This window comes from Schistocerca serialis, chromosome 11 (genome assembly GCF_023864345.2).
Source record: "Schistocerca serialis cubense isolate TAMUIC-IGC-003099 chromosome 11, iqSchSeri2.2, whole genome shotgun sequence".
In the NCBI taxonomy this organism is placed as follows: domain Eukaryota; kingdom Metazoa; phylum Arthropoda; class Insecta; order Orthoptera; family Acrididae; genus Schistocerca; species Schistocerca serialis.
In genome coordinates this window covers 81043829-81070046 of record NC_064648.1, presented here as the reverse complement: position 1 = coordinate 81070046, position 26218 = coordinate 81043829, and the positions used below count along the sequence as shown (strand labels likewise).

The 26218-nt window shown below is 43.7% G+C and overlaps 1 protein-coding gene across 1 annotated transcript; it reads left to right on the top strand.

Moving 5' to 3' along the window:
- Nucleotides 1-978: 978 nt before the first annotated feature.
- LOC126426952 (uncharacterized) lies at nt 979-20085 on the top strand. Its single transcript, XM_050089066.1, has 3 exons — nt 979-1092; nt 7053-7261; nt 17549-20085. Exons 1-3 carry the CDS (start codon nt 980-982, stop codon nt 19024-19026), a joined length of 1800 nt encoding a protein of 599 aa, XP_049945023.1. The 5' UTR covers nt 979; the 3' UTR covers nt 19027-20085.
- The last annotated feature ends 6133 nt before the right edge of the window (nt 20086-26218 follow it).

Sequence of the window (26218 nt, the reverse complement as noted above, 5' to 3'; positions counted from 1 at the left end):
AGCACCTTATAGATTTTTGTGAGTGATTTTTCAAAAATGAAATTATGTAATTTAAATGGCCATATCTTTATTACAGTGACTTAGAAGCCTACAATTTGTACAACGTCAAAGGAGCATAGACCTTAATACGTGACACAAATGTGAACTTCTTACCCGAAAATGGTCCAGAAAAAATGATCTTAACACTCGGACAGTCAATACATTCCTTCAAATCTGCAATATTCGAGACGTGTTCAGATACAGACGACATCGTGTTAGATGACGAGCTACAAACGCAAATTTTCGGCAAAAGCGATCAGCCAGGCAACAGACAAACACTACAAAATTTTGAGTCAAACTGACATTTCGTGTGTGCACAATTAACTCAGATAATGTTTCAGATATGGAGCGGCTGATGTCTATCGTTGCGTTTGTAGAAGATCATAACATGTGTTCAGGTTTCTCACAGCGTTGGTAACGAGTAGGATTTTGACGGATTTGTCAACAGTCTGGCCATTCTATTTTCGAAAATCGTTCAAAAGTTTGAATAGAACCTCCTCAGAGTTCCAGCCACGCCATGTGGCCTTACACGTAGGAACTCGACGCTGCTGGCAGCTCCAGAACACTTCAGTTGGATACATCGTCACGGGAGTATACATACATACATTGAGACGTCTGTAATGCCAACTACCAAGAAATATTTGCACCTCTCTTATCTGATGTCACAGTTTGAGAAATGTATTTATTTAATAAAACCCCACTAGGCATCTGCTGTGCATTAATGTTTTTATGCCTGTACAAAACTGAATGTACTACACTCATGCGCTGGCAGTAATTTCAGTGTCATGTAATAGTGCTACATGTAACTGTATACTAAGACAGGCTGCTGCTTGTGGATGTTATGAAGGTAATTTGAACTATTTTATGTGTGTCTCAGGGTAACCACGCAAGTGATCAGCAACTCCACGGTTGGATTAAGGACATGGAACGTGTGAAAGACATGCTGAGCACGAAATTAACCGGATTGGTACATGACTTGCAATTCACCAGCAAACAGGTGGAGCACTACGAGGTGGAAGAAGACAAGGACAGGCCAGAGCACGGGATAATCAGGTATAAACCAGTGTACACTCAAATGTCTGTCGTACTCACTATGGTTTATGGGAGTTTATCTCACTTTTATCCATGGAAGTATTCATTAAAGTTATAGAAAACGCAGGGAACATTTAATTCAGAATGGAGTAAAGAACTAGCATTAATAGATAGTAGTGAAGGACATGGTTACAGAAACTCGTGATTTACAAAGTTTTTAGAATCCGTTTAGCCTTCGATTTTTTGATTCGTATTGTGTCTTAAAATGTGCAACGTATTACGTAACAGACCAGCGGAGAAAACTGACACAATAAACGATGTTACTGCATTTACTAGAGAAAGTATTGATCGTTACAGACACTTCCCAAGTTTTCATAATTTGTGGAAACAATGATGTGGAACCTGACACGAAAAGTGAGCGTGTGCTCGTCTTATTCGGGACAAAAAAAAAGAAAAAAGAAAAAGAGACTTCGGGAGAAATTACGGTAATACCATGTAGTAGCGACTCTAGTCCAGATACTGACATCCAGTCGGTGAGGAAAAGAGGCCACAAGTCATATTCATCTCAATAGATGGAGGAAAAATCCAAGCAGCGATGAGGGAAGATGGGAAGACGTCAGCAGAGGGCAGGAAGCGGATAGCCATCGTTCTTATATTTTGTCCTGTGGTTGGTGTGTTTAAATCAGTCCGTAGCATAGAGCGTAAATACTGGAGGTTGTGAGCGGGAGGAAAGCGGAGTAGTCTCTCGAGTGCTTGACATATGGGGCCGTGGAATGGAGTAGTGTAGGAGATATGTTGGTACTATGGAGGGTGACCAGGTGGCTTCCTATGTGGGAATGGGTAAGCTCCCAGCAGGCGCCACAGGTCTTGTGGCGGTGTTGTTGGATTCTTTCAGGTGGCTTATTGTGGGATAGCTATGGAGGTGGAGAACATGGATTACGATGGACAATTAGACTCAGTCCTGATTGCTATCAATTGGATGAAAGACTTCTGCAGTTATATCTGAAGAGGTCGATAGGGGAGTCACTTTGGGATGAGTGTGTATGGGAAATGGACTAGGTCTTCTGAAACGAAGGTGATCAACCGACATCCACAGTTAAGTTCATCATGGGAACTGATGTGGATATAAAGCTGTGGTCAGTGTGAGGAACGAAATTATGTGCTATAGGATGATGACAGAGACAGGCAGTAGCACAGGTCACGGCCAGGGTTGCAAAATACACACTCAGGATAAAGTATTATGCAGGATGATTGAACATGATTTGTAGCCCACTGGAGCTGTTTTTGAGGAACGGTATTGTTACTCCACAATGTTTATTGTGAGGGGATTTTTGGTTTGCTACTCCACATCTGTCATCAGAACTGTGAGTGGGTAACTGGTTCAATGTGTATAGAAACATGCAGATAGTGTGACGGAATAAAACTATCGATATTGTGTCAGGCAGTGGGAATGAAGGGAACAGTGATTTCAAGACAGGGGTGCAGTACACAGAGGAAGCAGCTAATCGGATAGCAGAGTACTTGTGAAGAGTACATGGGGGGTTTCAGGCTAGCCAGTAGTTTGAGGTACTCTCATGAACACTCGCCAGTTGGTACACATTTAGGGAAATCAGATAGCTTTCAGAGTAAAGTTAGTTCGACTCTGAAACTTTTATCAGTCAACTGTCGAAGTATTTGTAACGTAGTTCCCATATTTACTCTCCTCCATGAACGTTCTCAGCCTCAAATTATTCTTGAATTGAGAGCTGGCTAAGACCCAAAGTAAAAAAAAGTCTGAGATATTTAGCGAGTCTTGGAATGTTTATCGGAAAGACATATTCGACGCCGTAGGAGGCGAAGTGTTTATTGCAGTTGACAAAAAATATTCTTTTTACTGGGGTTGAATTTGAGTGCTATAGTGAAGTTACGTCGTCGCACATAACAGGACAAGGTGAAACCATATCAGTTGTTGGATGTTTTTACCACCCACCCGACTCCGCTGGGACAGATGTGGAGCCATTCAAACAAGGTAAATAGTCAGCATTGCATAAATATCCAGATCACGCGACACTAGCTGGCGGTGACCTTAACCTACCGAGTATAGACTGGGACGTCTATGGATTCACTGCAGGTCGTACAGACAGACAGTCTTGTGAAGGACTTTTGAACACGTTTTCCGAAAACTGTGTTGAGCAGCTGGTTCGGCAGCCAGCACAAACAGGCACGACTTTATCGATGGCGTCAGCATAGAGATGGAGATTAGTGATCATGATGTTATCATAGCGACTATGGTTACGAAAGTCAGTACATCAGTCAAGAACACTAGGAGAGTTGATATGGAGTTGTCAGCGTCTCACTTAGACAATAAAATACAATCATTTAATTCCAGAATTATGGCCATAGAGGAATTATAGCTAAAGTTTAAAGAGACTGTAAATCGTGATCCGGAAAAGTATGCGCCTACTAAGTGGATCAAGGGCGGAAAAGACTCATCGTGCTTTAATAACAAATTTCGGAAAACGCTGAGGAACGAAAGGCTGTTACATTCTCGGTTCAAAAGAGAACGCGCAAATGAGGACAGAAAGATTTGTAGACATTCGTGCGTCCGTGAAAAGATCTGTGCGCGAAGCATACAACTGCTACCACCGGAGAACCGGAAAAAGTTTTGCTCCTCTGCAAAATCGTTAAGCGGATCTAACGCTTCTATTCAGTCACACGTTGACCAGTCTGCTTTTGGCGGTAGAATATTCCAAAACGAAGGCCGAAGTTAAAAATTCCTCGTTTAAGAAATCGTTCACGCAGGAGAATGGTACAAACGTGCCGTCGCTTGACCACCGCACAGAGTCCCGTATGGAAATCATAGTAATGAGTACCGCTGGCGTAGAGAAACAGCTGAAACAGCTGAAAATAAATAAGTGGCAATGCCTAGATGGAATGCCAGTTTGGTTTTACAAAGAGTAGTGTACGGCATTGGCACCTTACTTAGCCTGCATTTACCGCGAATCTTGCGATCAGTGCTAAGAACCAAGCGAATGGAAAAAAGTACAAGTGACTCCAGTGTATAAGAAAGGTAAAAGAACGGACCCACAAAATTGCAGACCAATATCCCTAACACCTGTCTCCTGCAGAATCCTTGAACATATTCTCAGTTCGAACATAATCAACTTTCTTCAGACTAAGGAGCTTATGTGCACAAATCAACACGGTTTTAGTAAGCATCACTTCTGTTAAAATCACCTTTTCCTTTTCTCGCCTGAAGCACTGAGAGCTATGGATGAAGGGCAACAGGCAGATTCCATATTTCTAGATTTCTCGAAAGCGTTTGACACGGTGTCCCATTGCGGGGTGATAACGGAAGAACGAGCATATGGAATAAGTTGAGTGACTGCAGGTTGACACAAGAAGACGTCGACAAAATTTCTAGTTGGTGTGATGAATGGCAGGTGGCTCTTGCTGTAGAAGAAAGCGGACGAGTAGCAAAAACGAACCCGTAATATCCGGATACGGTATTCCAAGTGTCCTGCTTACCACAGTCACTTCGTTTAAATATCTGGCCGTAATGTAGCGAAGCGAGATGAACTGGAATAAACGTGTGAGGATTCTGGTAGGGAAGGCCAACGGTCGGCTTCGGTTTATTGGGAGAGTTTTGTGAAAGCGTGGTTCGTGTGTAAGGGAGACCCCGTATAGGACGCCAGAGCGACTTCTTGTTCAGCATTGCTCGAGTGCTTGGGATCTGCAACAGGTCGGATTGAAAGAAGGCATCGAAACAATTCAGGGGCAGCAGGTAGATTTCTTACCGGAGTTTCGATCAGCATGCAAGTGTTACGTATATGCTTCTGGAGCTCAGCAGGGAAGAACACCCTCATTTCGAAGAAAACAACTGAGAAAGTGTGGAGAACCTGGCTGCAGAACGATCCTAATGACGCCAGCATACATTTTCTTTAGAGCTTGTTTCAGTGGATCTTGTTTGTCCACTTCCTTGCTGCATCTAAATCCGTTCATTCGTTGCCTTATGGAATGAACGGATCCATTATGTTAAAAACAGCCCTTTCTCGAAATTCTTCCCCAACCAAATCTCCGTATAATGTTTATTCAGATCATTGTCAGTGTGCACGTACATCCTCCATCTGGGGCGTAGAAATGATGACTTTAATCACGGCGCGGATTCTGAGTCCCAGCTTGTCAGTGGAGCAGGTGTGGTACTGTGCCTCCAAGCAGAACAGCGTGCTGCTGTACGTAGCGTGGAAATGATTTGAGAGCCTTAGCACCATGGCACCACATGTCTTATGGGAGGGACAGCTTTCCGGTCAAACTGGAGACCCAGACATCACACGGAACTCATTATGATGCAGCTTCATGCTTTAATTGACAACGTCGTTGTCAAGTAACAGTGATAACCAAGGACCATACTACAAGGAGTACAGGGAGTAATGATTGTTCTGCATTGTATCTGGCAGTATGGAAACTTTCCAACGTTGATGGGCTATAGGGAATGCAGTCGTAGATTAATCAGGAAAAAAATTGTCTCATACCCGATTATGAGGGCTCCATTCTCATCATAAAATGTACCTGACACATATGCATCGAATCTATGTACGGAACACTGACCTTAGGCCAACAATTTCTGTATGATAATTTCCACTACCAAACGAGAGACCCGCACCAACCACTCTCGAAACGAGACCGAGCGAATGCTTCAGAGACAATTAAACAAACTTTTGTATGCAATAGTGAAGCGTCATTTTGTCAAGTTTTTCGTCAGCATACATGTACTTCTGGACGTCAAGCATACAAGTGTGAGATTGTGGGATGCACACTGCCGGATGTAAGCGGAAACGTTATAAAAATGCCACAACTGGTAAGGGTATAATGAGTAAGGTAAAACACGTATTGTGAAATAAAAACACATGTTTGGTATTTGCAAAGACGGATTTGAAATAGCTTAAGTCATCGTATCGCGCTGTCCTTAGCCGTTGGATTAGCTGAAAGGGACTGAATAAGTGGAGCTGCTTGACGGTACATTCACGTTTGTCCATTGAACTCATCTTCCTGTCTCACACAGTCTTTACGGAAAATTATCGCAGATGTCACATCACCTAATGCAGATAGGAAACTCCCTGGCAGGTCAGAGCCGTGTGTCGGATCCCCGACGTTTCAAGTGGCTGCACTCTCCACTGCAGAGTGAGGATTCGGCCAGGAAGCAACTCCCGAGGCCTCTGGTCACTGCAGTGCCCACCCTTCCGGGAGCGCTGGTCCCGCCAGCCGTGCAGGGGAGCTTCTGTGACGGCTGGAAGGCAGCGGCTGAGCTACTGGCGGAAGTAAGGCTGCGACGGCGGCTCTCGGTTCCTGCCTGCCCAGCTCGATGTCTATTTTTTTAAGGACGTCATATTCGCCATTGACTATAAAGATTGTTTTACAATTGCAGTTTCGGCCTTTTGAGCCATTTTCAAGTGGTAATGCGGAAGATTTTGCTTCAGCTCATGACAGACATGTCTACATGTCAGCGTCTAAAATCATCTATAATTAATTTGAACAAGTCATTAATATCCTTAACATAAATATCACATGTTCACTCTCTTGCAATGCATACGAAATTCTTCTTTAAAGAAATGAGGTATTCTGCAGGAAACGCTGGAGTTCTGCTGTTTGATGTGCCTGAAACCAGTTAAAACGATATAGCAGCACAGAACGGATTGGATGACCTGCAAGAAATAGTTATAATCGGTGTCTCACTCAAGTGCTCTGAAATATAAAGATGAAATCTCGATGCGCTAAAATGCTAAAAAGACCAATGGATTTGCGATTGTTTGCTGTGTTACAATGCATCCTTTAAAGAATGAAAAAGTTCCAGGTTTGTGTCCCAGTCCGGCACACAGTACTCATCTGCCAGGAAGTTTCTAATCCACTGCTGAGTGGAAATCCGTTTTGGATACTTGTACGTTCTTGCATAAACTATACATGCTAGGTTTTTAACTTTTAACCTGGCAGCTTGTGTGCTACAGGCGGCCGCTGTTGAGTGAACGCCTGCTGCGCTATCAGCCGTGGAGCCTCTCCTCTGACGACGACTTCAGTGCGCTGTGCAAGGAGCGGCAGCCAGAGGCTTCGGAAATGTTCAGTCTCGCTGATGAACTGTACGCCCTCCATCGTGTCTACTGGTCCACTACAGCTGAGTACATCGATACATTATACGAAGATGATTTCAAGATTGTAGGTAAGTTTAATACTGGAACCCGGCCACTTCACGGTTATGCGCTGACAACTGTTCAGTTGTTCGAGGAATGAGATTCAAATACCCTTCTGAATATGTAGTTTTAGCTCTTGCGTGATTTTGCAAGCCACGCTTGATCTCTGGTGCTCTTTCCAAAGTCAGTTTTTAGATTCCTCGGCAACTATCCGTCTGGATCTATGACAAGCTAACTACTTCATTTCGATGTAGTGTTGACTTCTTCATTATGCAGGGACTAAAGAAGACTACGTAGACAAAATTTTGGAGTGTTTAGAGAAGATTAAAAAGAACAAATTTTATGTGACACAAATTTCACAGGTGTGATGTTTTAGAGACGTTACTGAAGTGCCAGCTGGGTGCCAACGATTGTGTAACACACTCGAAACAAGTGGGTGTCTCACAAATAATGTTTGCAGCCTCAGCCTAACAGGCAACCACCTCGCCTGGGGTGTCTGCCAGTGTCTGGTACACTGAACAACTCGTCTCCCTCCCGTAGGAGGCACGCAACACCTCTAAAACAGGGCCCATCCCACAGCACTTTGAACACCGTCTCTGAACGCCAGCGCAGATAAGACCTTCATACGTGTGCGACACGTGCCTCATATAAAAAAGTATTCCTTTTTATCTTCTATAAACACTCTAAAATTCTGTACATGTAGTTTTTTTCAGACCTAGTCTAAGGCTTTTTAAAAATGGCGAATGGTCTCTGCAACAATTCGGCTACAGACAAGCTAATTTTCTGTCAATACTGTAACTGGTGCAGTGATCTAAATTTCTCATGTGTGATCCTAGCACGATACTGTTCGTATTTACTAATTTTCTTTGACGAATAATATTTCGATTTGTAACTGAACAGTTAATTGTATTAGATACACTGTTAATATTATCCTTAGAAGTATTAATACTGTGAACTGTAGTAGGACTGAGGAAACACAGCTATCGCACCTCTCTGCTAAACAACTCTATTTGTCCGAATCACTATATTTTTTTAAATTTATTATTTTATTCTCGTTGCTGGACTTTATCTCTTACTCGATCATCTATCTATCGTGCACCAGACATGAAACGAGTTGTAATCGTTCATTTCTCTCTTTGTGTCTGATAGCTTCTTGTTCGGCAGGGAGTAACTCCATTTAAATGAGAGGAAAGGAGGACAGTGGGCTTGTGCTCTCTCAGCGGAAAAATTATTTATGCCTGCCGTTGTCACTCTTGACCGCTTCAGGCAATCGAACTTGCAGGGTTTTCATTGGTAGTAAGCCGACAAATTAAGAACCTAAGGTGGTCGAAAAGGGTTACAACTGATAAGGAAGTAAGTTATCACAAAAATATCCGTATAGCAGAACCAGGAACTGCAATACTGAGAAAAAAGGCCTTTCCAAAATTTCGGCTGTCGCCGATAATTTACTGCAGACAACCATAAGAATAATACTGGCACATAAAAGGAAATACGCATTGTTAGCAAGTTACCAAACAAGCAGATCGTTACCCCATCTGTTGCTAGACTGAGCTGCATTCTGCAGCATGTCTATAAGTGTGACTGAAACTGTTATGTACATCGAGAACAAACGTGTGAGCTGTAGTTGATGTTTCTATTCCTCACGAGTGGCGACAAGATATTAAAGAATGAGCAGCGACAAGACCTTACAGAGTTGTGGACCACTAGCTGTTTGTCTGGAAGCTAACTTTAAGCCCGACGTTGAAGATATCTTCAGAGGCCGGCCGGTGTGGCCGTACGGTTCTAGGCGCTTCAGTCTGGAACCGCGTGACCGCTACGGTCGCAGGTTCGAATCCTGCCTCGGGCATGGATGTGTGTGATGTCCGTAGGTTAGTTAGGTTTAAGTAGTTCTAACTTCTAGGGGACTGATGACCTCAGATGTTAAGCCCCATCGTGCTCAGAGCCATTTTATCTTCAGGGGAAAGTGGTCGTGATACTCCAGAGAGATCGGAGAGGTCGTGGCAGTTCGGTCGAGATGGGGGGGGGGGGGGGGGGAGGGGGAAGGAAAGAAGAAACTGGTGCGAATCTCTTCTGAGCACGTGGCGATGTTCCAAATGGTTTGCACCATCAAACAGGCTGCTACAACGCCCCTGTCTGACAGAGTTGCCATCGCCACTATTAAAACCGTGGCGCTTCTCTGCCGGCTTCTTTACGCATCACTGTCCAGCAGAACTAGATGCTTGCCCACAACAGACCAACGTATCAAGAACTGAGCCCTCATCTGTTGTCGCTGCCATTGCGTAAAATCACCTAAATCGCAAATCCAAGCCCACAGATCTCACAAATACTTCCTGTGTGACGACTATCTGACCCATTATCGCAGAACCACCTGACCTATCCCAGTTACAAACAAGACCACCCATCAGTAGGACGAAAAACCCGTCCAAGTTGCAAATTTTTATTTTTTATTCGTTCGATGACTTGTTTCGGACCGAGACCCCATTTTCAGATCACCATAACATAGTCGAAAATGGCATTTCCGAAGATATCAATAACGTGCAATGAATATTTACAGCGCATACAGATAACTCATCGAATGAACAAAAACTTGGAACGTTTTTTCGTTCACTGATTACCAGGAGTTGCTGACCCAAACTACTGCATCATACTCGAAGTTCGTAAAACCACCCATGTTATCTGTGCCCAAATGTACAATCCTTGCACAACTGCATCATCTACACAGCCTCTACTCGAATGATCTCATAAGTATAAAGTAAACGCATTATTCACGACACTAAACTTACATTCCGCATCCCAACAACTACGTGCATTGCATCCTCACCATCAAACATACTGAGTTCAGATCCACAGTTTTCTACGCCGTCAGTCGAGCTCACCGTCATCACCTCAACAGTTTCTTGTGTCGCATCCCTAACATGAAAGACATCCAGTTTAGAACCACTGTTTTCCACAACATTCACTCTCTTTCAACGTCCACATATCGTCCAACAGATGACGATAACAGCCACAGTCATCTTCCATTTTAACATCCAAGTCACCTATTCCAAAAAACAATCCAACTTTATCTTCAGCCACTCCAAAACATCAGCTTAAAACCTATACCTAACATTGTTTCGCCACATAAAACATCAAGACAAAGCAGCAGCATAGCATTCCATCCATATGTCTGTTCCGTCAGCTCCAACGAGATCTCCATCACTCACATGTTATCTCAATGCTACAATTATACTTTAATGAAAATTGTTACAGTCACGTAACACAGTCCCAGTCACTCTACACTCTACAAAGCACAGATAATTGCTACAACATACAATCAGACGGTACTGCCAATGGGTGCTTGTGAGATATCCTGATACCAGCACCTCATTCTGCAGATCAGAAACCCTGGGATTGGTGACACACATGAACAAAAACACTGCCACATTTTCCATAAACTGAACAATCTATTGAAAAAGGATTCATTCTCCTCTCATCCATAACAACCACACGTTACCAAACAACGTCAACAAGCCAGACTCAGTGCTTTACATCTTAAAGATATACTCACTGTATCTAATGACTGCTCGACAATTCGGTACGTACAATGTCACATAAATACGACCACCATATCTGTTGGTCCCAGTTTAAAATACCTGTCTATAACGCCACAAAACGAATTAAATATAGCATTTACAACACAAGACTATAAAGCCACACATTTTGTGAGCGTGTGGGTTGGTGCTATTCTGTCATTCTGTGCAACAGATTAATCTGAGATGTACCCTTTACCCTTTGGCCCCTGCAAGATGCAATTTCCACCCCCACACTACTACAGAAGTCAGACGGACACTCCTAACGTTCTAAAGAGAAATGCCTGAAAAACTTTCAGCAATAAATACCTTCTGGAGTCGTCCACTGTAAGGAAATGACACAAAAATTCACAAAATGTCTTACGTAACTAGTGCGATACTTGGGTACTGGAGTAGTGCTAGTTAGTGTAAGAAAAACATGAAAGTAACGAAAATTATTATTTATTTTGCAAAAATTCTGAGAAATCACAATAGCACTTTTAGTTACGAATTGAACACGTTATTTGCGGGTCCTTTTCAGAATGTGAAGTTACCTCTTAAGGATAGGATTCGCTAATGAAATTTCTATACAAAGTTTAAAATTGTTATTGACTTGGCAGAATGGCTGCGAGCCGCACCTACTAGACTTCAATAATTATCGGTTAGAATGCTGCTAGGTGCAGTCGAGGCTGTCACGTGTGATATGCAGTGAAGGGTAATGTTGTGGAGGAAATGTGGGGGTCGAAGAGCTGTAGCTGTGATGACTGCTGTCTGCGCCGCTCGCTGCCGACAAATAAGATAACTCTCGTTCTATCTGGATTGACCTTCGCCAATCAAAGTCTGCCTACGCCTTGATGAAGTCAAGGACTCCTATTCGCCCCTAGTCTATTGGCGTGCGACAGAGGTGCTCTCCCAGTGAAGTACTGAGGAGAGACTTGTTCCTCGCTCTTTGAGCACATGTACGAGCGCGCACGCTCTCGTTACGTGTTCTCGCTCCAAGAGCAACAACGCAACGGCCCCTCTGCACGCCAGACGTGAAGGGGTATATCTTTCGATCTCTTCCATTACTCCTTCAGCTCAAGGCGTCAGAAATATCGTCTGCCAATCAGCATTGCTCTTCTAAAACGGGAGAATGACGTTTTGTTTAAGGCGACCAATCCGGAAATCTGTAGTATCGGTGTTTGGCGTTTGCTGTCTCCCTGTGAAACTGCGTGCTATGTGTAAAGAATGTGTAGGCTAACCGCTCCCACACAATGTAGCGGAATTTGCTTCTAAGCCGAACACGGGGTCGTCCTTTCACTCGGGCTAACGCTGTCTGCTCTACAGGCGGTCACTGGCCGACATAGATAGCTTGGGACCGGCCTCCTGGGGTGCAGTTGCCTCTCTCGAGCTAAAAGCTCCTGTGACCGTCGTGTCTGGAATGTATGTATATACGCCTGCCTCGAGTATTTCAACCACGGTGCACACTTGCGATTTATTAGTTATTGACATATCGTTTACATGAATTCATACAATACTGACTTTATCTTATCGAGTTTGGGCTCGAATGAAGCATCTTGATGTGCAGAATAAGATTGTGAGGGCGGTATATATAAGCAATGAACGAGACCATGACGTCTTACAACTTCAGGAAATTCTTATGAGAGGCTGCTCATGACTCCGTTACTTTCAACCTTCTTAAAAGAAAAAGAAAGCTCTTATTTCCTACTACCTATAGTCAATTTGTGTGATATCATACTGTATGCAAGTTTATATCCCACGGCTAACCTATGATTTAATGGTAGTGTCTTTGTATACTAATCAAAACGTCATGGAAACCAGGTTCGAACCTCGCTACTGCTTAAATTTAGAATAAAAATCATTACTAATGATGGATGGGCGGATAGAGCTTCAAGGCACTTTTTTCCCCTGCTCCTAAAACCGTGAAGAGTCAGCAGTGCTCAAAGGCATGAGAATGCAGAAGGTAATGGGAACCACTGGTGTCTGTCCACAGGACATGTGGCCTATAATTGAAAAGTGGTATGATGACTCCTCCACTGGCGAAATATTCCGCATTAGTCGCGCATTCGGATCTCTGGGAGGAAACTGGCAAGAGACAGGTGTCCCATTGAATTATGTTTACTGTATAGCTCCTTGTCTGGCACACCATGCTTCTTTTGTTACTGTAAATCTTACTCAACAGCATATCTCCATCTGCCTCGATAACTTAACCTCTTGGAGTAGCCTCTGCTACATCAAAAACACTTTTGTTAAAAACCCAAGAAATTATTACAATAAATACCACCAATCATTTCTCTCTCCCTAACTTCCACCATGGCACACATAAACATGACTGTGTGGTGGTACTCCCTTCAAAGCTAAGCTAGTTCGAATCCAGGTGATGGAAGAAATTTGCATTACTGGTATTTCCCCAGTAATGGGAGGGGGAAATGAAGCATAAAGTTTCTCATCACCAGACCTCGTGTCAGTGTTCTACATTACATTACCTCTCCTCAGTGTATCATGATACACTGATGAGGCCTGTGACACTGTTGAAGGTGACACATGTGGTGTCGACGATAATCGCCTGCAGCAAATCGTCAATCGACCACCGCAGAGATGCTGTAGATCTAAACAGCATCGCCACCGGCTAAGAGAAAGAAGTAGTAAGCCACTCCTACTGTAGCTTCGAGGCGCCACACACGACAAGTATTTCCAGCTCTGCCAGTGCCTGGTACGAGTTCAGCCAGAGTCCAGCCTGAGTTCTGTTCTGTCTACGAGGGTATCAACAGTTCCATGACGACTGCAGAGAAGGGACGAATTTCTGCCTTCAGAGTGCAGTGTCGGCGTAACGTCACTCAGTCAAGCCTAGGCCAAGCATGCACGTACAGAGAGTCGAGGGCCAACAACAGACACATATTTGGCACAGTTGTAGTAAACGTTCACTGCTCATCATCTGCAGACTTGCACTGTAATGCCGCTCAGTCTTTTCAGCAGCTCCTGTGTATTTGGACCCCAATTAATACCACACGTGCTCCCGCAGTCACAGCTGCGAGGAGCTAAAAATAAGTTTATCGCTTTCCAAACAACATGGCGTTCTTTTCATTGACTGTTTCATTTATGTACTTGTAAATTTATTAAAAGCATTACACAACAATATGTGTGTCGGATGTGGACGTTAAGTTCTTAACGCATCCATTACAGTCATGTACATTCAATAGATAACTTCGAGTCACAGTTCTCTCACAATGCAAGGACAGTGCCCAATTACGTGCAGTAAGATAAGCGCTCGCAGTAAGACCGCGGATCTGTTGCTCCATTTCTCTCTGCTGACATGGGCAGAGGACTCTCACTTTCTTATATCTTGGAATAATCACGGAACCCCAGCCTACAACAAACTCAAATTAAGAAAACAGCAAACTCGACAATGTGGGGATTCCATCATCCAGCCATCCTGTGTACTTGGAAAAAACCCACTGAACGAGGCGATGCTGCGGTAAGCTGGTGGCTACAAACTTGATTTTCGACCAAATTTAGTTTCTCTGTGATGTCCCTACACAGCGTAAGGTGAATGACACGACGGTTCCTATGGATGGACGCAGCTGTCCTGCTTCCCCGTTCTTCCATATTCTGGGTTATGCTCTAATAGCTGTTTCACCAACAGGACGTTAACCCCTGATCTTGTTTCTTCCTTCGTCTTTCCAAAAGCCTTAATTTCCCCAGTCTGTATCATATTTGCCGTCTCAGACGCAACCTCTACCAGCTGTTTACATTGCCCTCTCTTCTGAGGTTCCTCAAACTTTGTCACAAATTGCAAACATTCCATAAACGTGGGTAAGAAAAGCAATTTTTCTCGCCTATCCTCTGGATACCTAGGCTTCTGGTGCGCCTATACCAACATGTCATACCCATCCTCCACTTGCCCGCCTCTTCTGTATCCTATTCGAGCGGAACTTCAGCTGGCTGGTTCTTCCTGTTCCAGAATAGTATGTAGACACTTACTACTCCAACCAGCTATAATCCTATAGTCTACTCCTCTTCAATATGAAGATGATCCCGCTTCCAGCCTCCTGACCACTGCCATCCCTCCCTCACACCTCCCTCTACCCACATCAACTTGTCAATCATACTTCCCAGCCCACTCCAACACCTTGAATACCTACACCCTTTCTGGCCTGCACCTGCATCATACTGTATTACCCTCGTAGTAGTTCTTGGAAACTGACTGCCAGTGACTTGCCAGAAGCACGAGCCTTATCTTCACCATAGCACCATCATCGGCTTCAATGTACATGCGTTTATGTAGAGATGCTATGGCTTTTATTTTTTTGAAACCTATCATTTTATTCATTCTCCCCAAAAAACAGCAAAGTGTCCGAACCTTGCGCACCACACGATAATGTGGTGGCAATGGAATGAATAACAAAGAAAATGGAGTGTTTACGACAAAGTCGTGCATTCGGCCTTTCACAGAATGTGCCTGTGGATAAGAATCTTTCAGAACTTATTTGTCTTACTGGGTATACATTTGCGCTCAACACGCCAATGGGGTATACATTGGATGACGTGTAGCATATATCACTCTCCTTTGATTTGTACTCTGAACAGGAATAGTGCTCGAGGACAATGACCATCAGGACTTCTCAGAATGCAGGAGGTAAAGCCATCATCAAGCTGAAGCCTGGTTTGGTCACCACAGTGCTTCGCGAGTCATTGTCCTACTGCAGGTTGTGGTCACTCGCCGTCTTCCTACTTTTGAACTAACTTACCCAGTTAATAATTGTGGGGCACAGTTAATTATTGGGTCTCCGAACAATTCTACAGTTCCAACATTTTCGTTTTCCATAAATCAATGTCAGAGGTGAAAGAAAAGATAAGCGACAGAAGGAATCTCGGGAGCAATGCCTGAACCCCAAATCTCTGGAAGCGTAATCCCACGTTCATCCACTCAGCAGCTGAGGCATATATGTCCCAATTGCATTTATTGCTGCATTATTATCATTACACAAGGTACAAGTGAGGCGAAGTAATTACATTTTTCTGCGTGTTTTTGAATGTATGCAAACAGAGTATTAACAGTAAATCGTTCATTGTGGTAAAGGTACTTCCAAAATCGCCAGTCACTGTATTTTGCTGTGCTTTTTCTCGACAATCTCGTGCTAACGAAACAAACAGGTGACAAATATGCTCCATCACTTTTTTTTACGCTGCGTGATGGGATCACTAAGTTCACGGAGGAAAGTGAAATATCACAAAGACCAGAATTCAGCCTGCATCCTATTTCTTTGTACAGGACGCCTATGGAGTTATGTCAAAAGAGTATATTCTATATGGACGTAGTTAGATATAAAAAAAAATACGTATCCAACGGATCAGTGTATGGACGATCACACCTTCCTCAGATATCTATGTGTCTCGCTGTCCCCCTTGCTTTATTGCGGATCGTTCTAGTAATTCTGATTAGAAAGACTTGCTCAACACTAGTGTCAATTTTCCATTAATCTTTCAACGTTGAGCCAAATGAGGCATTATTATTCTTCATATTCAGTTATTTGCGTGGTAAGATCAAAAGTTTGTCATGACGTTTTCAAAAGGTTGTTGAGGTGGTAATGTTGGGATTTCGTGGTAACCATTTTAATGTGGCTTTAAATGCTGCAGAAACAAATACAATCCGAGAATAAGTTGTTCATTAAGAAACCCACACATCTGAACAACAAAACAAGACTCAAGCTCCTTCCTTCTACAACCACACAAGGTCCGTCATTGCCTTGTCATGGAGCTGAGATACTGAAAACTTCTGTTGTACTGAGAAATGGAAGTTCCCATTCATGTAAGCTTCCAAAGAATGTGGTCCTAACAGGTATTCTGATCACACAATATCCCACATAAGGTGAGGTAGGTTCCTTTCCAACTCTTAGTAATATGGGTACTTTTCTTAGACAAGAAAACAATTTTTTCCTGATCAAATAGTGGTATATGGCACATTTATACGTAAACAACACTCTTGAGCGAGACATGGCAGAAGTCGCCACAACAAAGTACGGTAGGTTACAAATCGTTGCTCCATACCATTGTCAGATAATTCAGTAACAAACATGGGCCTAAATCCTTTCGTAATCATATTTTTTCAATATGGTCGTGCATTGTTGAACAAGATGCTTGAAGTCTAACTGCTCTTTTGCAAATTGTTTTTATTGGAGACTGCTCATCTGATTAAGAGAGGGTGACACACGTTTCCTCTCACTTTTTATTTCTTCCAATACGTGACATTTGAGACAGCCTGCAAATACAGGACATTTATCTCAATCAGGCATGGCTTCTTTACGAGGTGGACTGAGGCAAATGGTCTCATCATGCGTTACATAGTTTTTCCTATCTGCGGATGTTCATGCACCCACAAATCGGCCACTAAACTCTCCTTTACAAGATGGATTCGGAACTCAAAGACTGCAGTGGTGAAACAAATATATTATTCTGATAACATTGTTTTTTTGCCATCTTCAGTGCAGGACTATCAATAAAACCTATTTACTTCCTCATTTTTACTATGTCAAGAGCGATACAGGGACTTCTTGGACACCCTGTAGATGAAATAGACGTGCATAGTAACATGATATCTGTCTTTGTTAGTACTCTTACTTTGTGTTGACATGCCGCCTTACATAGCTCTGGGTAACTGAACCTGGGTAATGTGGGTAAACAACGCCCAGGCTCGTCATCCAGAGAAGACTTTGGATTCAGCTGCCTGCAGTGTACGGCCACCACCTACTTGCTGTCGTTTTCTTGCAGAGGAGGAGTGGCAGCTGGAGGACAGAAGCCACGCTACGCTCTCCGTGGACACTGACTGCGTGCAGCTGTTGGTGAACGCCCTGGACCACCCCACGTGTCCGCTGGAAGACCTGCCACTGGAAGCCGTGAAGCAGCGCGAGCAGTGCCGCGAGCAGCTGTGGGACGACGTGGTGCAGAGGTCGCCCCACATACCCGTCACCAGCTACCTGGCCTACACGCAGAGGATAAACGTCAACCTCTGTCTGCTGGCCTGGATGGCGGTCAACTCGTACGGCATTTGTCAGGACGTCCCGTTTAGTATGATACAGTCCGTGCACGATGCTCGCTGCTATTTCGATAGTCCCGACGATCAATCATGTCTGCAGTCGAACGCTACAGACGCCATCTGCTCTGTTTCCAGAGCTATTCTGTTGCTAAAGTGTCGCAACTTTTCCTCCATCAGGACTTCCCATGATTGTACGTTGACTAATTCCGCAATGGGATTAATGCGTAATAGTAGCAGTGGACTGCATCCAAAGCTAACAGAAGAAACACTGAACTACAAAAACAGTTTAACCAACGCCACCTTGAAATACAAGGATTTCAAAATAGACAGCTTGAAGCCTTTAGAAATCTCATTTATACTGATAAATATCATTTTCCGTTTTTCGACTGCCGGAGTATACATGTACCTTCCCCAGTTACGTAACTTGCCTGGAAAGATTTTCTTGTCCTTTCAGATCACGTGCATAACCCAGATCCTGTGTTCTGAGGTCGTGTATCGTATGGCAGGCGTCCCTGACTTACCTACAGCAGTGCTGATAGACAGCGCCCTCACACTTCTCAGCTGTATCTGGCTGAACTCATTCTGCTACCACATGTATGCTTGTGTTCGCCACCTCAGGCTTCCTGACCAGCTACTACCTGCTGAAGTAAGCCAGTTATTCCGTCGTGAGGTGCTGTACGTGTTTATACCGTGGAGTATAGTATGTGTGGCAGCTGTTGCTTTGGAAAAGACGAGTAAATATTACCTGATCCACAGTCGCATAGTAGTCCTTGCAGGGATTTCAGTGTCTGTGACATTCAACTTGGTTTGTCTCGGACTGATTGGATACATGTACCTACGTACTCGGTGCTCCATGCGGCAACTCAAAATTGTTGATAACAAGAAATTTGCCTCAAAGAAGCAATGTCTTTTTATGTCAGTTAAGGCCATTATATTAAGTGGAACAGGAATTATTATTAGAACTGGGTTCCACCAGGCTCAGGGAATAGCGCAGTTTGTGTACTATATGCATCTAGTTACGATGCTGCAAGGACCAGTGCTCTTCGTCTGTTTCGTTTGCAATGGAACGACGCTCCCCATACTGAAGAACAGGATACTTCTTTGGTGGAACCCAACCAACATCCCTGCAGGTCTAGAGCTGTGTTCGGCAGCCGAGAGGAATCTGGCCAGGAGAAACAATGAACAGTCTCCCTTTTCAGAATCCTCACTGTAGCCTCCTTCAGTATTTTTCGCAAATAACCGTTTCCACACTACACTGCATTAAACCCAACAATAAAAATGGACTCTACCTGGTATGACAATATTAAATGTCATTAAATCTGATATCGTACAGCCAGTACTTCTCTTTCCTAACGTCCCCTTCATTTATAACTGTGTGCTTAGTTGTGAGTGGTAGCCTCTGTCTACCTATTCTAATGCACTGAGACTACTTACTAAAATTGTTGGGAAATGCTTTGTGTATACAACAGGCTACCTGAATCCCACGGCCTGTTATATACAAGGAAAACGCAGCACGTTGTCGGAGGAATTCCCGTTCGTCAGTGTCATCTACCGTGTCGATGGTGCATTTCTGGACACATGTTCGTAGGACGTTTTTTCTCCGTTTTCCTTCGAGGATCTGTTTTTGCAGTTTGTCGGTTTTATTAATGTATAATGTATGATATTAGTATATAACATTATGTCTGAAACAAGGAAATTTTCCATATGTGTTTGAAAGATGTAGTCTTACACGATTTGTAATTCACGTACCATGACAAGAGACATTCAGATACTTATAAAATCAAAAGAGAGGGGCCAATGACTGAAGTGGTGTGTGCATGAAAGTTTAAATGGGTTTGTTGAGCTTATTAGTGGTTCGATGACATAGAGTGGCTCAAACAGGTATAGTAATAAAGTAACAAATGACTTGTTGTGTGAAATGTGGCTTGATGTGAACGCAAAGTGTCGAATGGCAGAGTTATATGAGATTAGCGTTATTGGGTTTGTGAGACAAGATGGTGATTTGTGAAGCTAGAGGTTTGTAAGGGTACTATGGCAGATGTTAATAGTTGATGTTCCATGTGCCACTCTTGAGCAAGGAAGAACATTACTTAAAGGCGTATTTACAGAAACAGTACTGTGGAAGGATAAACTCGTGCCAGTACTGTGAGTCCTGGAAAACATGTGCCATAGTAGCTTCACTAGAAGCACACAGTACGCCGAAATTGTTGTGATTCGTAATAAATAGACGATCTTCCATTTGTTCAAATAAAACCTGAGTGAGCAAAGTAAAGGAGTGTCTGTGTGAATTTAGTATCCAGCCCAACTGAAAATCCTGTGATAAGTAGTACTACGTGGAGTGATTTCCGTGAATTTTGCATTTACCACGCACCCGCAGTGTTAACCGCGATTTTCGTACTGGACGCAGTGGAACCAGAGGCCGCAGCGCCACGAGGGAGGCAGGTGCCGGGTGCAGCCCGCCTGGCCACAGGGGGGCGCCGGCAGCTCAACAGATTGTGTAAAACCGTTTGACGAAGATTTGCAGGCAGTGCGCCTCGATTCTGTTAGCGCAGCGCCAATCCAACCCTGGCCCGCTCTGCGTGACGTCACAAGAGCGCTCCGCTGCCATCTCTTTAGGTGGTGGTGGCCAGAGCCGACACGGGGCGCACTGGGGGCGCTTAGCGGCCCACCCAGACAAGTGTCCTGCACCACCGGTACACGCGTAAAGTCAGTCCGACACAGTGGTCGCCAGCCGAGCCTCGACCCGCTGGAAAGTATCGAACCTCATCGCTCGAGAGCCAGTAGTTAACGGCTCTCATGCTACCTACTTACCCCCAGGCAAGATCCCGAGTTCCGACCGCAGTACTGGGAACATTCACAGCCAAGTCCAGGAAATTACTTTCGACTGGCTGTACGAAATACACAGTTCAAACTCAACAGGAAGACGGTCACTCAAAAAACATTACTCCGAGATTTGGATAACAGAGATTATCGCTATCCAATTACCCCCAGCCAAGTCAGTCATTTGAGTCGGAGCACCACTGCCACTTAGCTAACATCACCGAGTTTTCCCTGAGCTACAATTCGCCGTAAACGCCCACAGTAATTACTATGCAACATTCGCAGATAATGACAGGAAACTTCTTAAGCGGTAATCGATGCGCGCAAACGAGAACGCGTTTGGAAACTCGAGAACACTGTGCGTCGCGACACAGAATTCAGCTCCAGTGAGCCCGCGACCCGCCACGTCGGCCACACGGGCGCTGACGGCCAGCTTTCGGTTCCCCGAGCTCCGAACCTCTCCACGAAATCCTTCTACACGTGGGCCTTCAGCCAATCAGGAGCAGCAGAGGACTGGAAGCCCCACCACTGGCCACTCCCTGCTGCTGCTTACAGCCGCTGCTGACACGTTCTGGTCTTCAAAAAGGCGAACCAGCGAGCAGATATGGGTGGTCGGGGAATCACCTGTTACAACCCTTTGACTCGTGGGTTTCAAGCATTAACTTCTGCAACCGATATACCTATTAAGGGCTTTCCTCTGACATACCTGGAGACAAGCATTCTTGAACTGTTGTTACATGTACGTAGTTGTTTGACAGCACACGTGTTACTCAGACGATGTCCCCTGCAAAGTTCATCGTGCGTAACTCGCGTCACTATCGTCAAATGCATCATTGTCAGAGCGATTCAGACTTGGGATCAGCAGTCTGCACAACCGCCACACTTTGAGACAGGGACGAAGAACTCGCATCTGCCGAGGCTAAAGGCACAGAACTCAACGCTGACTGCGTTCTCAAGCAGGGCGTGGGGAGTATGGATCGTCCTGTTTCCCATATGCAACAACAGTTTTCAGCGCACCGGACTGAAGTAGAGATCTCTGTCTCCACCAGATCTCCAGAAACGCAATGCTACGCCAAAAACCCAGACAAGAAACCCGAAGTAAACAGGCTAAGCCGCCACAAACACGATACTCCAATTACAAAAAGTTTACACTCATCCAAATACATCTCACAAAGAACAAGGTTTACAACTGGTTGGATGCAGATGGAATTAAAGCACATCTAACACAACTTATGGCACTTTAGCAAACCCTTCAATAAACTATAAACAAAGAAGGTGGCACAGAAACCACCAAATCGTTGTAACCTGCACTAAAACAGTTGCCTGGGCCACCAAGTCGTTCACAAAAAAATCCGAAAAAATTTGCCAATATCACAACACACCCATCAGATATCGAAACCCGAGAGAACAGTTTGAGTTACTTACCGATCTGAAGCAACAGTAGCAGAATTCACACCGCACGCCAAACACTAAGCAAAAGAGAAACCACACAGATTCACGCTCGCCTTTGTGATAACCAATTTTGACCGTGATACAACAAACGAAAAAACTGAAGAGGACCTAAAGGTACCGGGAAACTAAATCAAAATTCCCCGCTATTCCTTCCAGTCATCTATAGTTACAAACAACCAACTAACAAGCTACTTGTTCAACATTTCAGAATGCACTGTGTACCTCACAAGGTTGGACTATTTAAACACTACCTCCTCAATAACAGAAACGTCCATATTGCAACACTTTCCAATAAGCCACGAAAAGCTGCGATATAAATTGAAATGTGAAGAACGGAGTCGAGCACATCGAATTTTTAATTGCAAAATAGACCCGAAACAAGAAGCACCAAAATGCAGGAGCTGCAACACTGATAACGTTAATAGTGATGAGAGTTGCCAAGAAAGACCAAAACAGCCTATCTCAGCAAACAAAACTGAAAACATTAAGCGCATTGATGAAACTATCGCGGCCTTCGTCCAAGAATGTCAAGAAAACAATCAAACGGAAAACATACTCTGAGTCTTCACTACAGCCCTTGGCAACATGATATTTGAAAGAAGGGAAATAATAACAGCAGCTTCTAAAAAGCTCCTACTACTTTCTTTGGCGAACACGGATCCACGTCTGTATCGCCATACTGACAGACAAGGAGGCCAATGCCCAACCAGGAAACAAGAATTATCCTTCACATTCAATCCTAAGAAAGATATTGCCACTATCTGCATTGTCAACACACTGGGTTTCTGATCTAAAAACAAACTCCTTAAAGGCATAGTAAGAGAAAAAGAAGTTGGTATTATAGTCGCAGCACATACCTCATGAGCAGGTAGAGAAATCAATCTAGAGAACTGTATCTGTCAAGCAAACCAGACCGTAGCAGAAGCTGAGAGTCTTTCGTATAAAACAGCACAATGATGTATCCTGCCGCGGTACTGCCAACTGATCTCGTTAATTATATACTCTCATTTTGCCCACCTAAAGGAACAGGAGACTCAGTACTAGATCTGCGATATTTGCTGAAAAATTGAACAAGAAAGATATTAAACTTGTTGTAGCCATTTTGAATCACGCAAGACTCAGAAATGATCGCCGCCTTTTATCAATCACCAATCACTATGGCACTTGTATCTTAGAACATATACTACGTACAACATAGCTACCCAGATTCTGAAGCTATACTGAATTTGGCGACTGCATAGCTAACGAATACCTTCCATTTATTATATGAGCTACTGCTGTGAACCACAAAAATTAGGAAAAAACTTAAAACGATCATAAACTCACGAAATCGGATAGTCGAAAAATTCAGATTGATACGTTTTAACACAAAACCTAATGACTCAACTTTTCAAACCACTCCTTATAACATATTGTAATCACCAAACACAGGTGGAAGCAATACAACCTGCTATACCTAAAACTACCCTATGAAGAAAATAACATAACAAAGAGAAAGACTCCTGACGTACATAAGAAACAAAATTAAACAGTAGGGAAATTGTATAGACCATACGGCACTAACCAAATGGATATGCTACGATTGGCTTGAACGTTTTCAATGACCTAATAAGAAGAGAAACCCACCAAATGATGCGCGAGGTAATCACAAGAATTAGGTCCCACAATATCAGTAGTTTTTGGAAAAAAGTTCCAACAGGTCATAGCACACCATTTGCGAACAGCCATCCTTAATAGCAGATGAGAATGTCATTCATTACTGACGACCTCAAGAAAGTTCCTCAAAGTGCTAGAAAAACATTCACGGTCATCCACGGTGTCCAAAATTCGATGAAACTGACGAAGAAATAATACTCGAAAATCCGAATGCAACCGCTTAACATCCACTACTTTATAAGATGACGAATATGAAATGGAAAGAAAGCAGCTCAGAGACTGGAGGCACTGGAAGATAACAAAATAAATCACTCCTTTCACAAGACACCTGCCTCAAACACATAAGACATTTCTTCATCGCGGCCATGATACTGAAAATAGTCTCTCTAAAATGGATGCAAAATGATTTCCCAACCCGAAAGACCAAAAAACAACACCAAATCATAGGTTACCGTGCTCTCAGTGACAGGGAAAGCTTTCGAGACAGCCAAAATTATTCAAGGAATAGAGCAACATAATGGCACAAGAACAAGCCGCATTCAGCGGCAACCACAGCACAGGTGACCCGGTCCCAGGACTGAGCAGCAGAGCGACGCAGGCTGAACGCAACACGGCAGGCGCAACGCCAGCACGCTTTCTCGTGGACGGCGAACGCGCCTTCCATTGGTTGTGGCATGCTGGGCTGCTCTTTGAAACGTTACTTTTGAACTTCCCACCCCAAAGTGTGCAGTTTACTAAAAATGTTGCTGGAAATAGGTAAGTACAAGCGCTGCTTGGTGATCACCATTGGACAAGTATTAAGCCGGCCGCAGCGACGTCACGTGGGACAGTCACATCTCCACTGCTACACACCAACAACACGGCTGACATCGCTAAAGATCGAGGATCGAAACAACAGCCCTGTACACAGACGGCACTGCGTACTGTTGTCAGGGCCCGACATGCGGCAGAATTAACAAGCAGGTCAGCCCCTTCACAAACAAGCAGCAATCATCGCTAAGCAAGTCGAGTAGATTAAAATACAGTGGATCCACGAAATCAATCCTTCAGCACCAACCTGTGATCTTCAACTACTCTTACTTTAAATAAATATGTACTCCTCTCGTCATCTTCAGAGGTACTCTGACAGTCAGTTATAAACAATGAAGAAATACACCAAGTGGAAAATAAGATGTTATAACACAGAGAGATGTTGTTCCGCCCCTCAGTGTATAGACTGGTTTTAAAAATAGCTCTCCACTCTACTGTATAACTTGCAGGCCTCTTCGTCTCCAAGTACATACGGCAGCCCACATCCATCCCAATCTGCTTGCTGTATTCACCACCTGGTCTTCCCCTACGATTTTCACCCACACTTCACTTCAAAACTAAATTGGTTACCTGTCGACGTCTCGGAACGTGTCCTACCAACCGACCCTCCATTTGGTCAAGTTGCGCCTCGCATGTTCCCACGTTTCTCGGTAATCCAAACTTATCTTCCCTGAGGTCAGTTTTTTCATTCTTCCGTAAAGAATTTGTGTTAGTATTTTAGAACGATGAGTTATTTAACCGATAGTTCAGTAATTTTCACACCTACCAGCAACCGCTTTCTTTGGAACTGATAACATTACATTCTTCTTAAGGTCTGTGGGTACTTCGCCTGTCTCATACGCCGGGCACAACACGTGGGAGAGCCCCGCCGTGGCCGGCTCTCTCGAGGCTGCCTGTAATCCTGGAGAAGACTGTTTACTCCCTGGGCCTCGTTTCGACTTAGATATTTCAGAACACTGTCAAATTTGATCTCGTACTTACAACATCTCCCACCTCATTTACATCCATGACCACTTCCCTATCTCTAATATTACCTGCAGTGAGATATAACTGACATAACTACAATAGCTAAAAACAAAACCTATGTAATGTCATGACAGCAGAAATTCTAAATATGATGTAGCTATGCTATTGACTATACATAGACATAGATCACTACACCATTCAGACAGCAGTTTCTCCTACATAACATGGCACTTACCTCTGACTTACAAAGTTATCTTACAAATCCCTTCGTATCATACCAGAGATTAGTTCCTAAGCATTTGTCTTAAAGACTACCAATACAATGTAAGAGGAAACAAAATGCCTTAACGATCGACAAATAAACGCAGGTGCTGCTTTTTTAAAGGAAGGTTTTAACCCACTCATAAGGCGAATGCCAGGACTACACACTGCGTCTAAACCAAAGAAGAGCCTCAGATTAAAGATGAACACCGTCACCACATCATTAAGCACATTTCCGTTCACAGAGTAACACGTTTGGTAAGCCACATTACTGCTTCTACTAAACTTAAACATTTTCATTTTCACCTCTCCTGTCAACAGTGACTGTAATTGGGATCAGAAAATCAGAAACAGACGTTTTTTAACAAAGTCAGTCTGAAGTAGTCGACGAATGATCTTGACCATAATCACATGTTATTAAGACCTATCAGGTGCTGGAG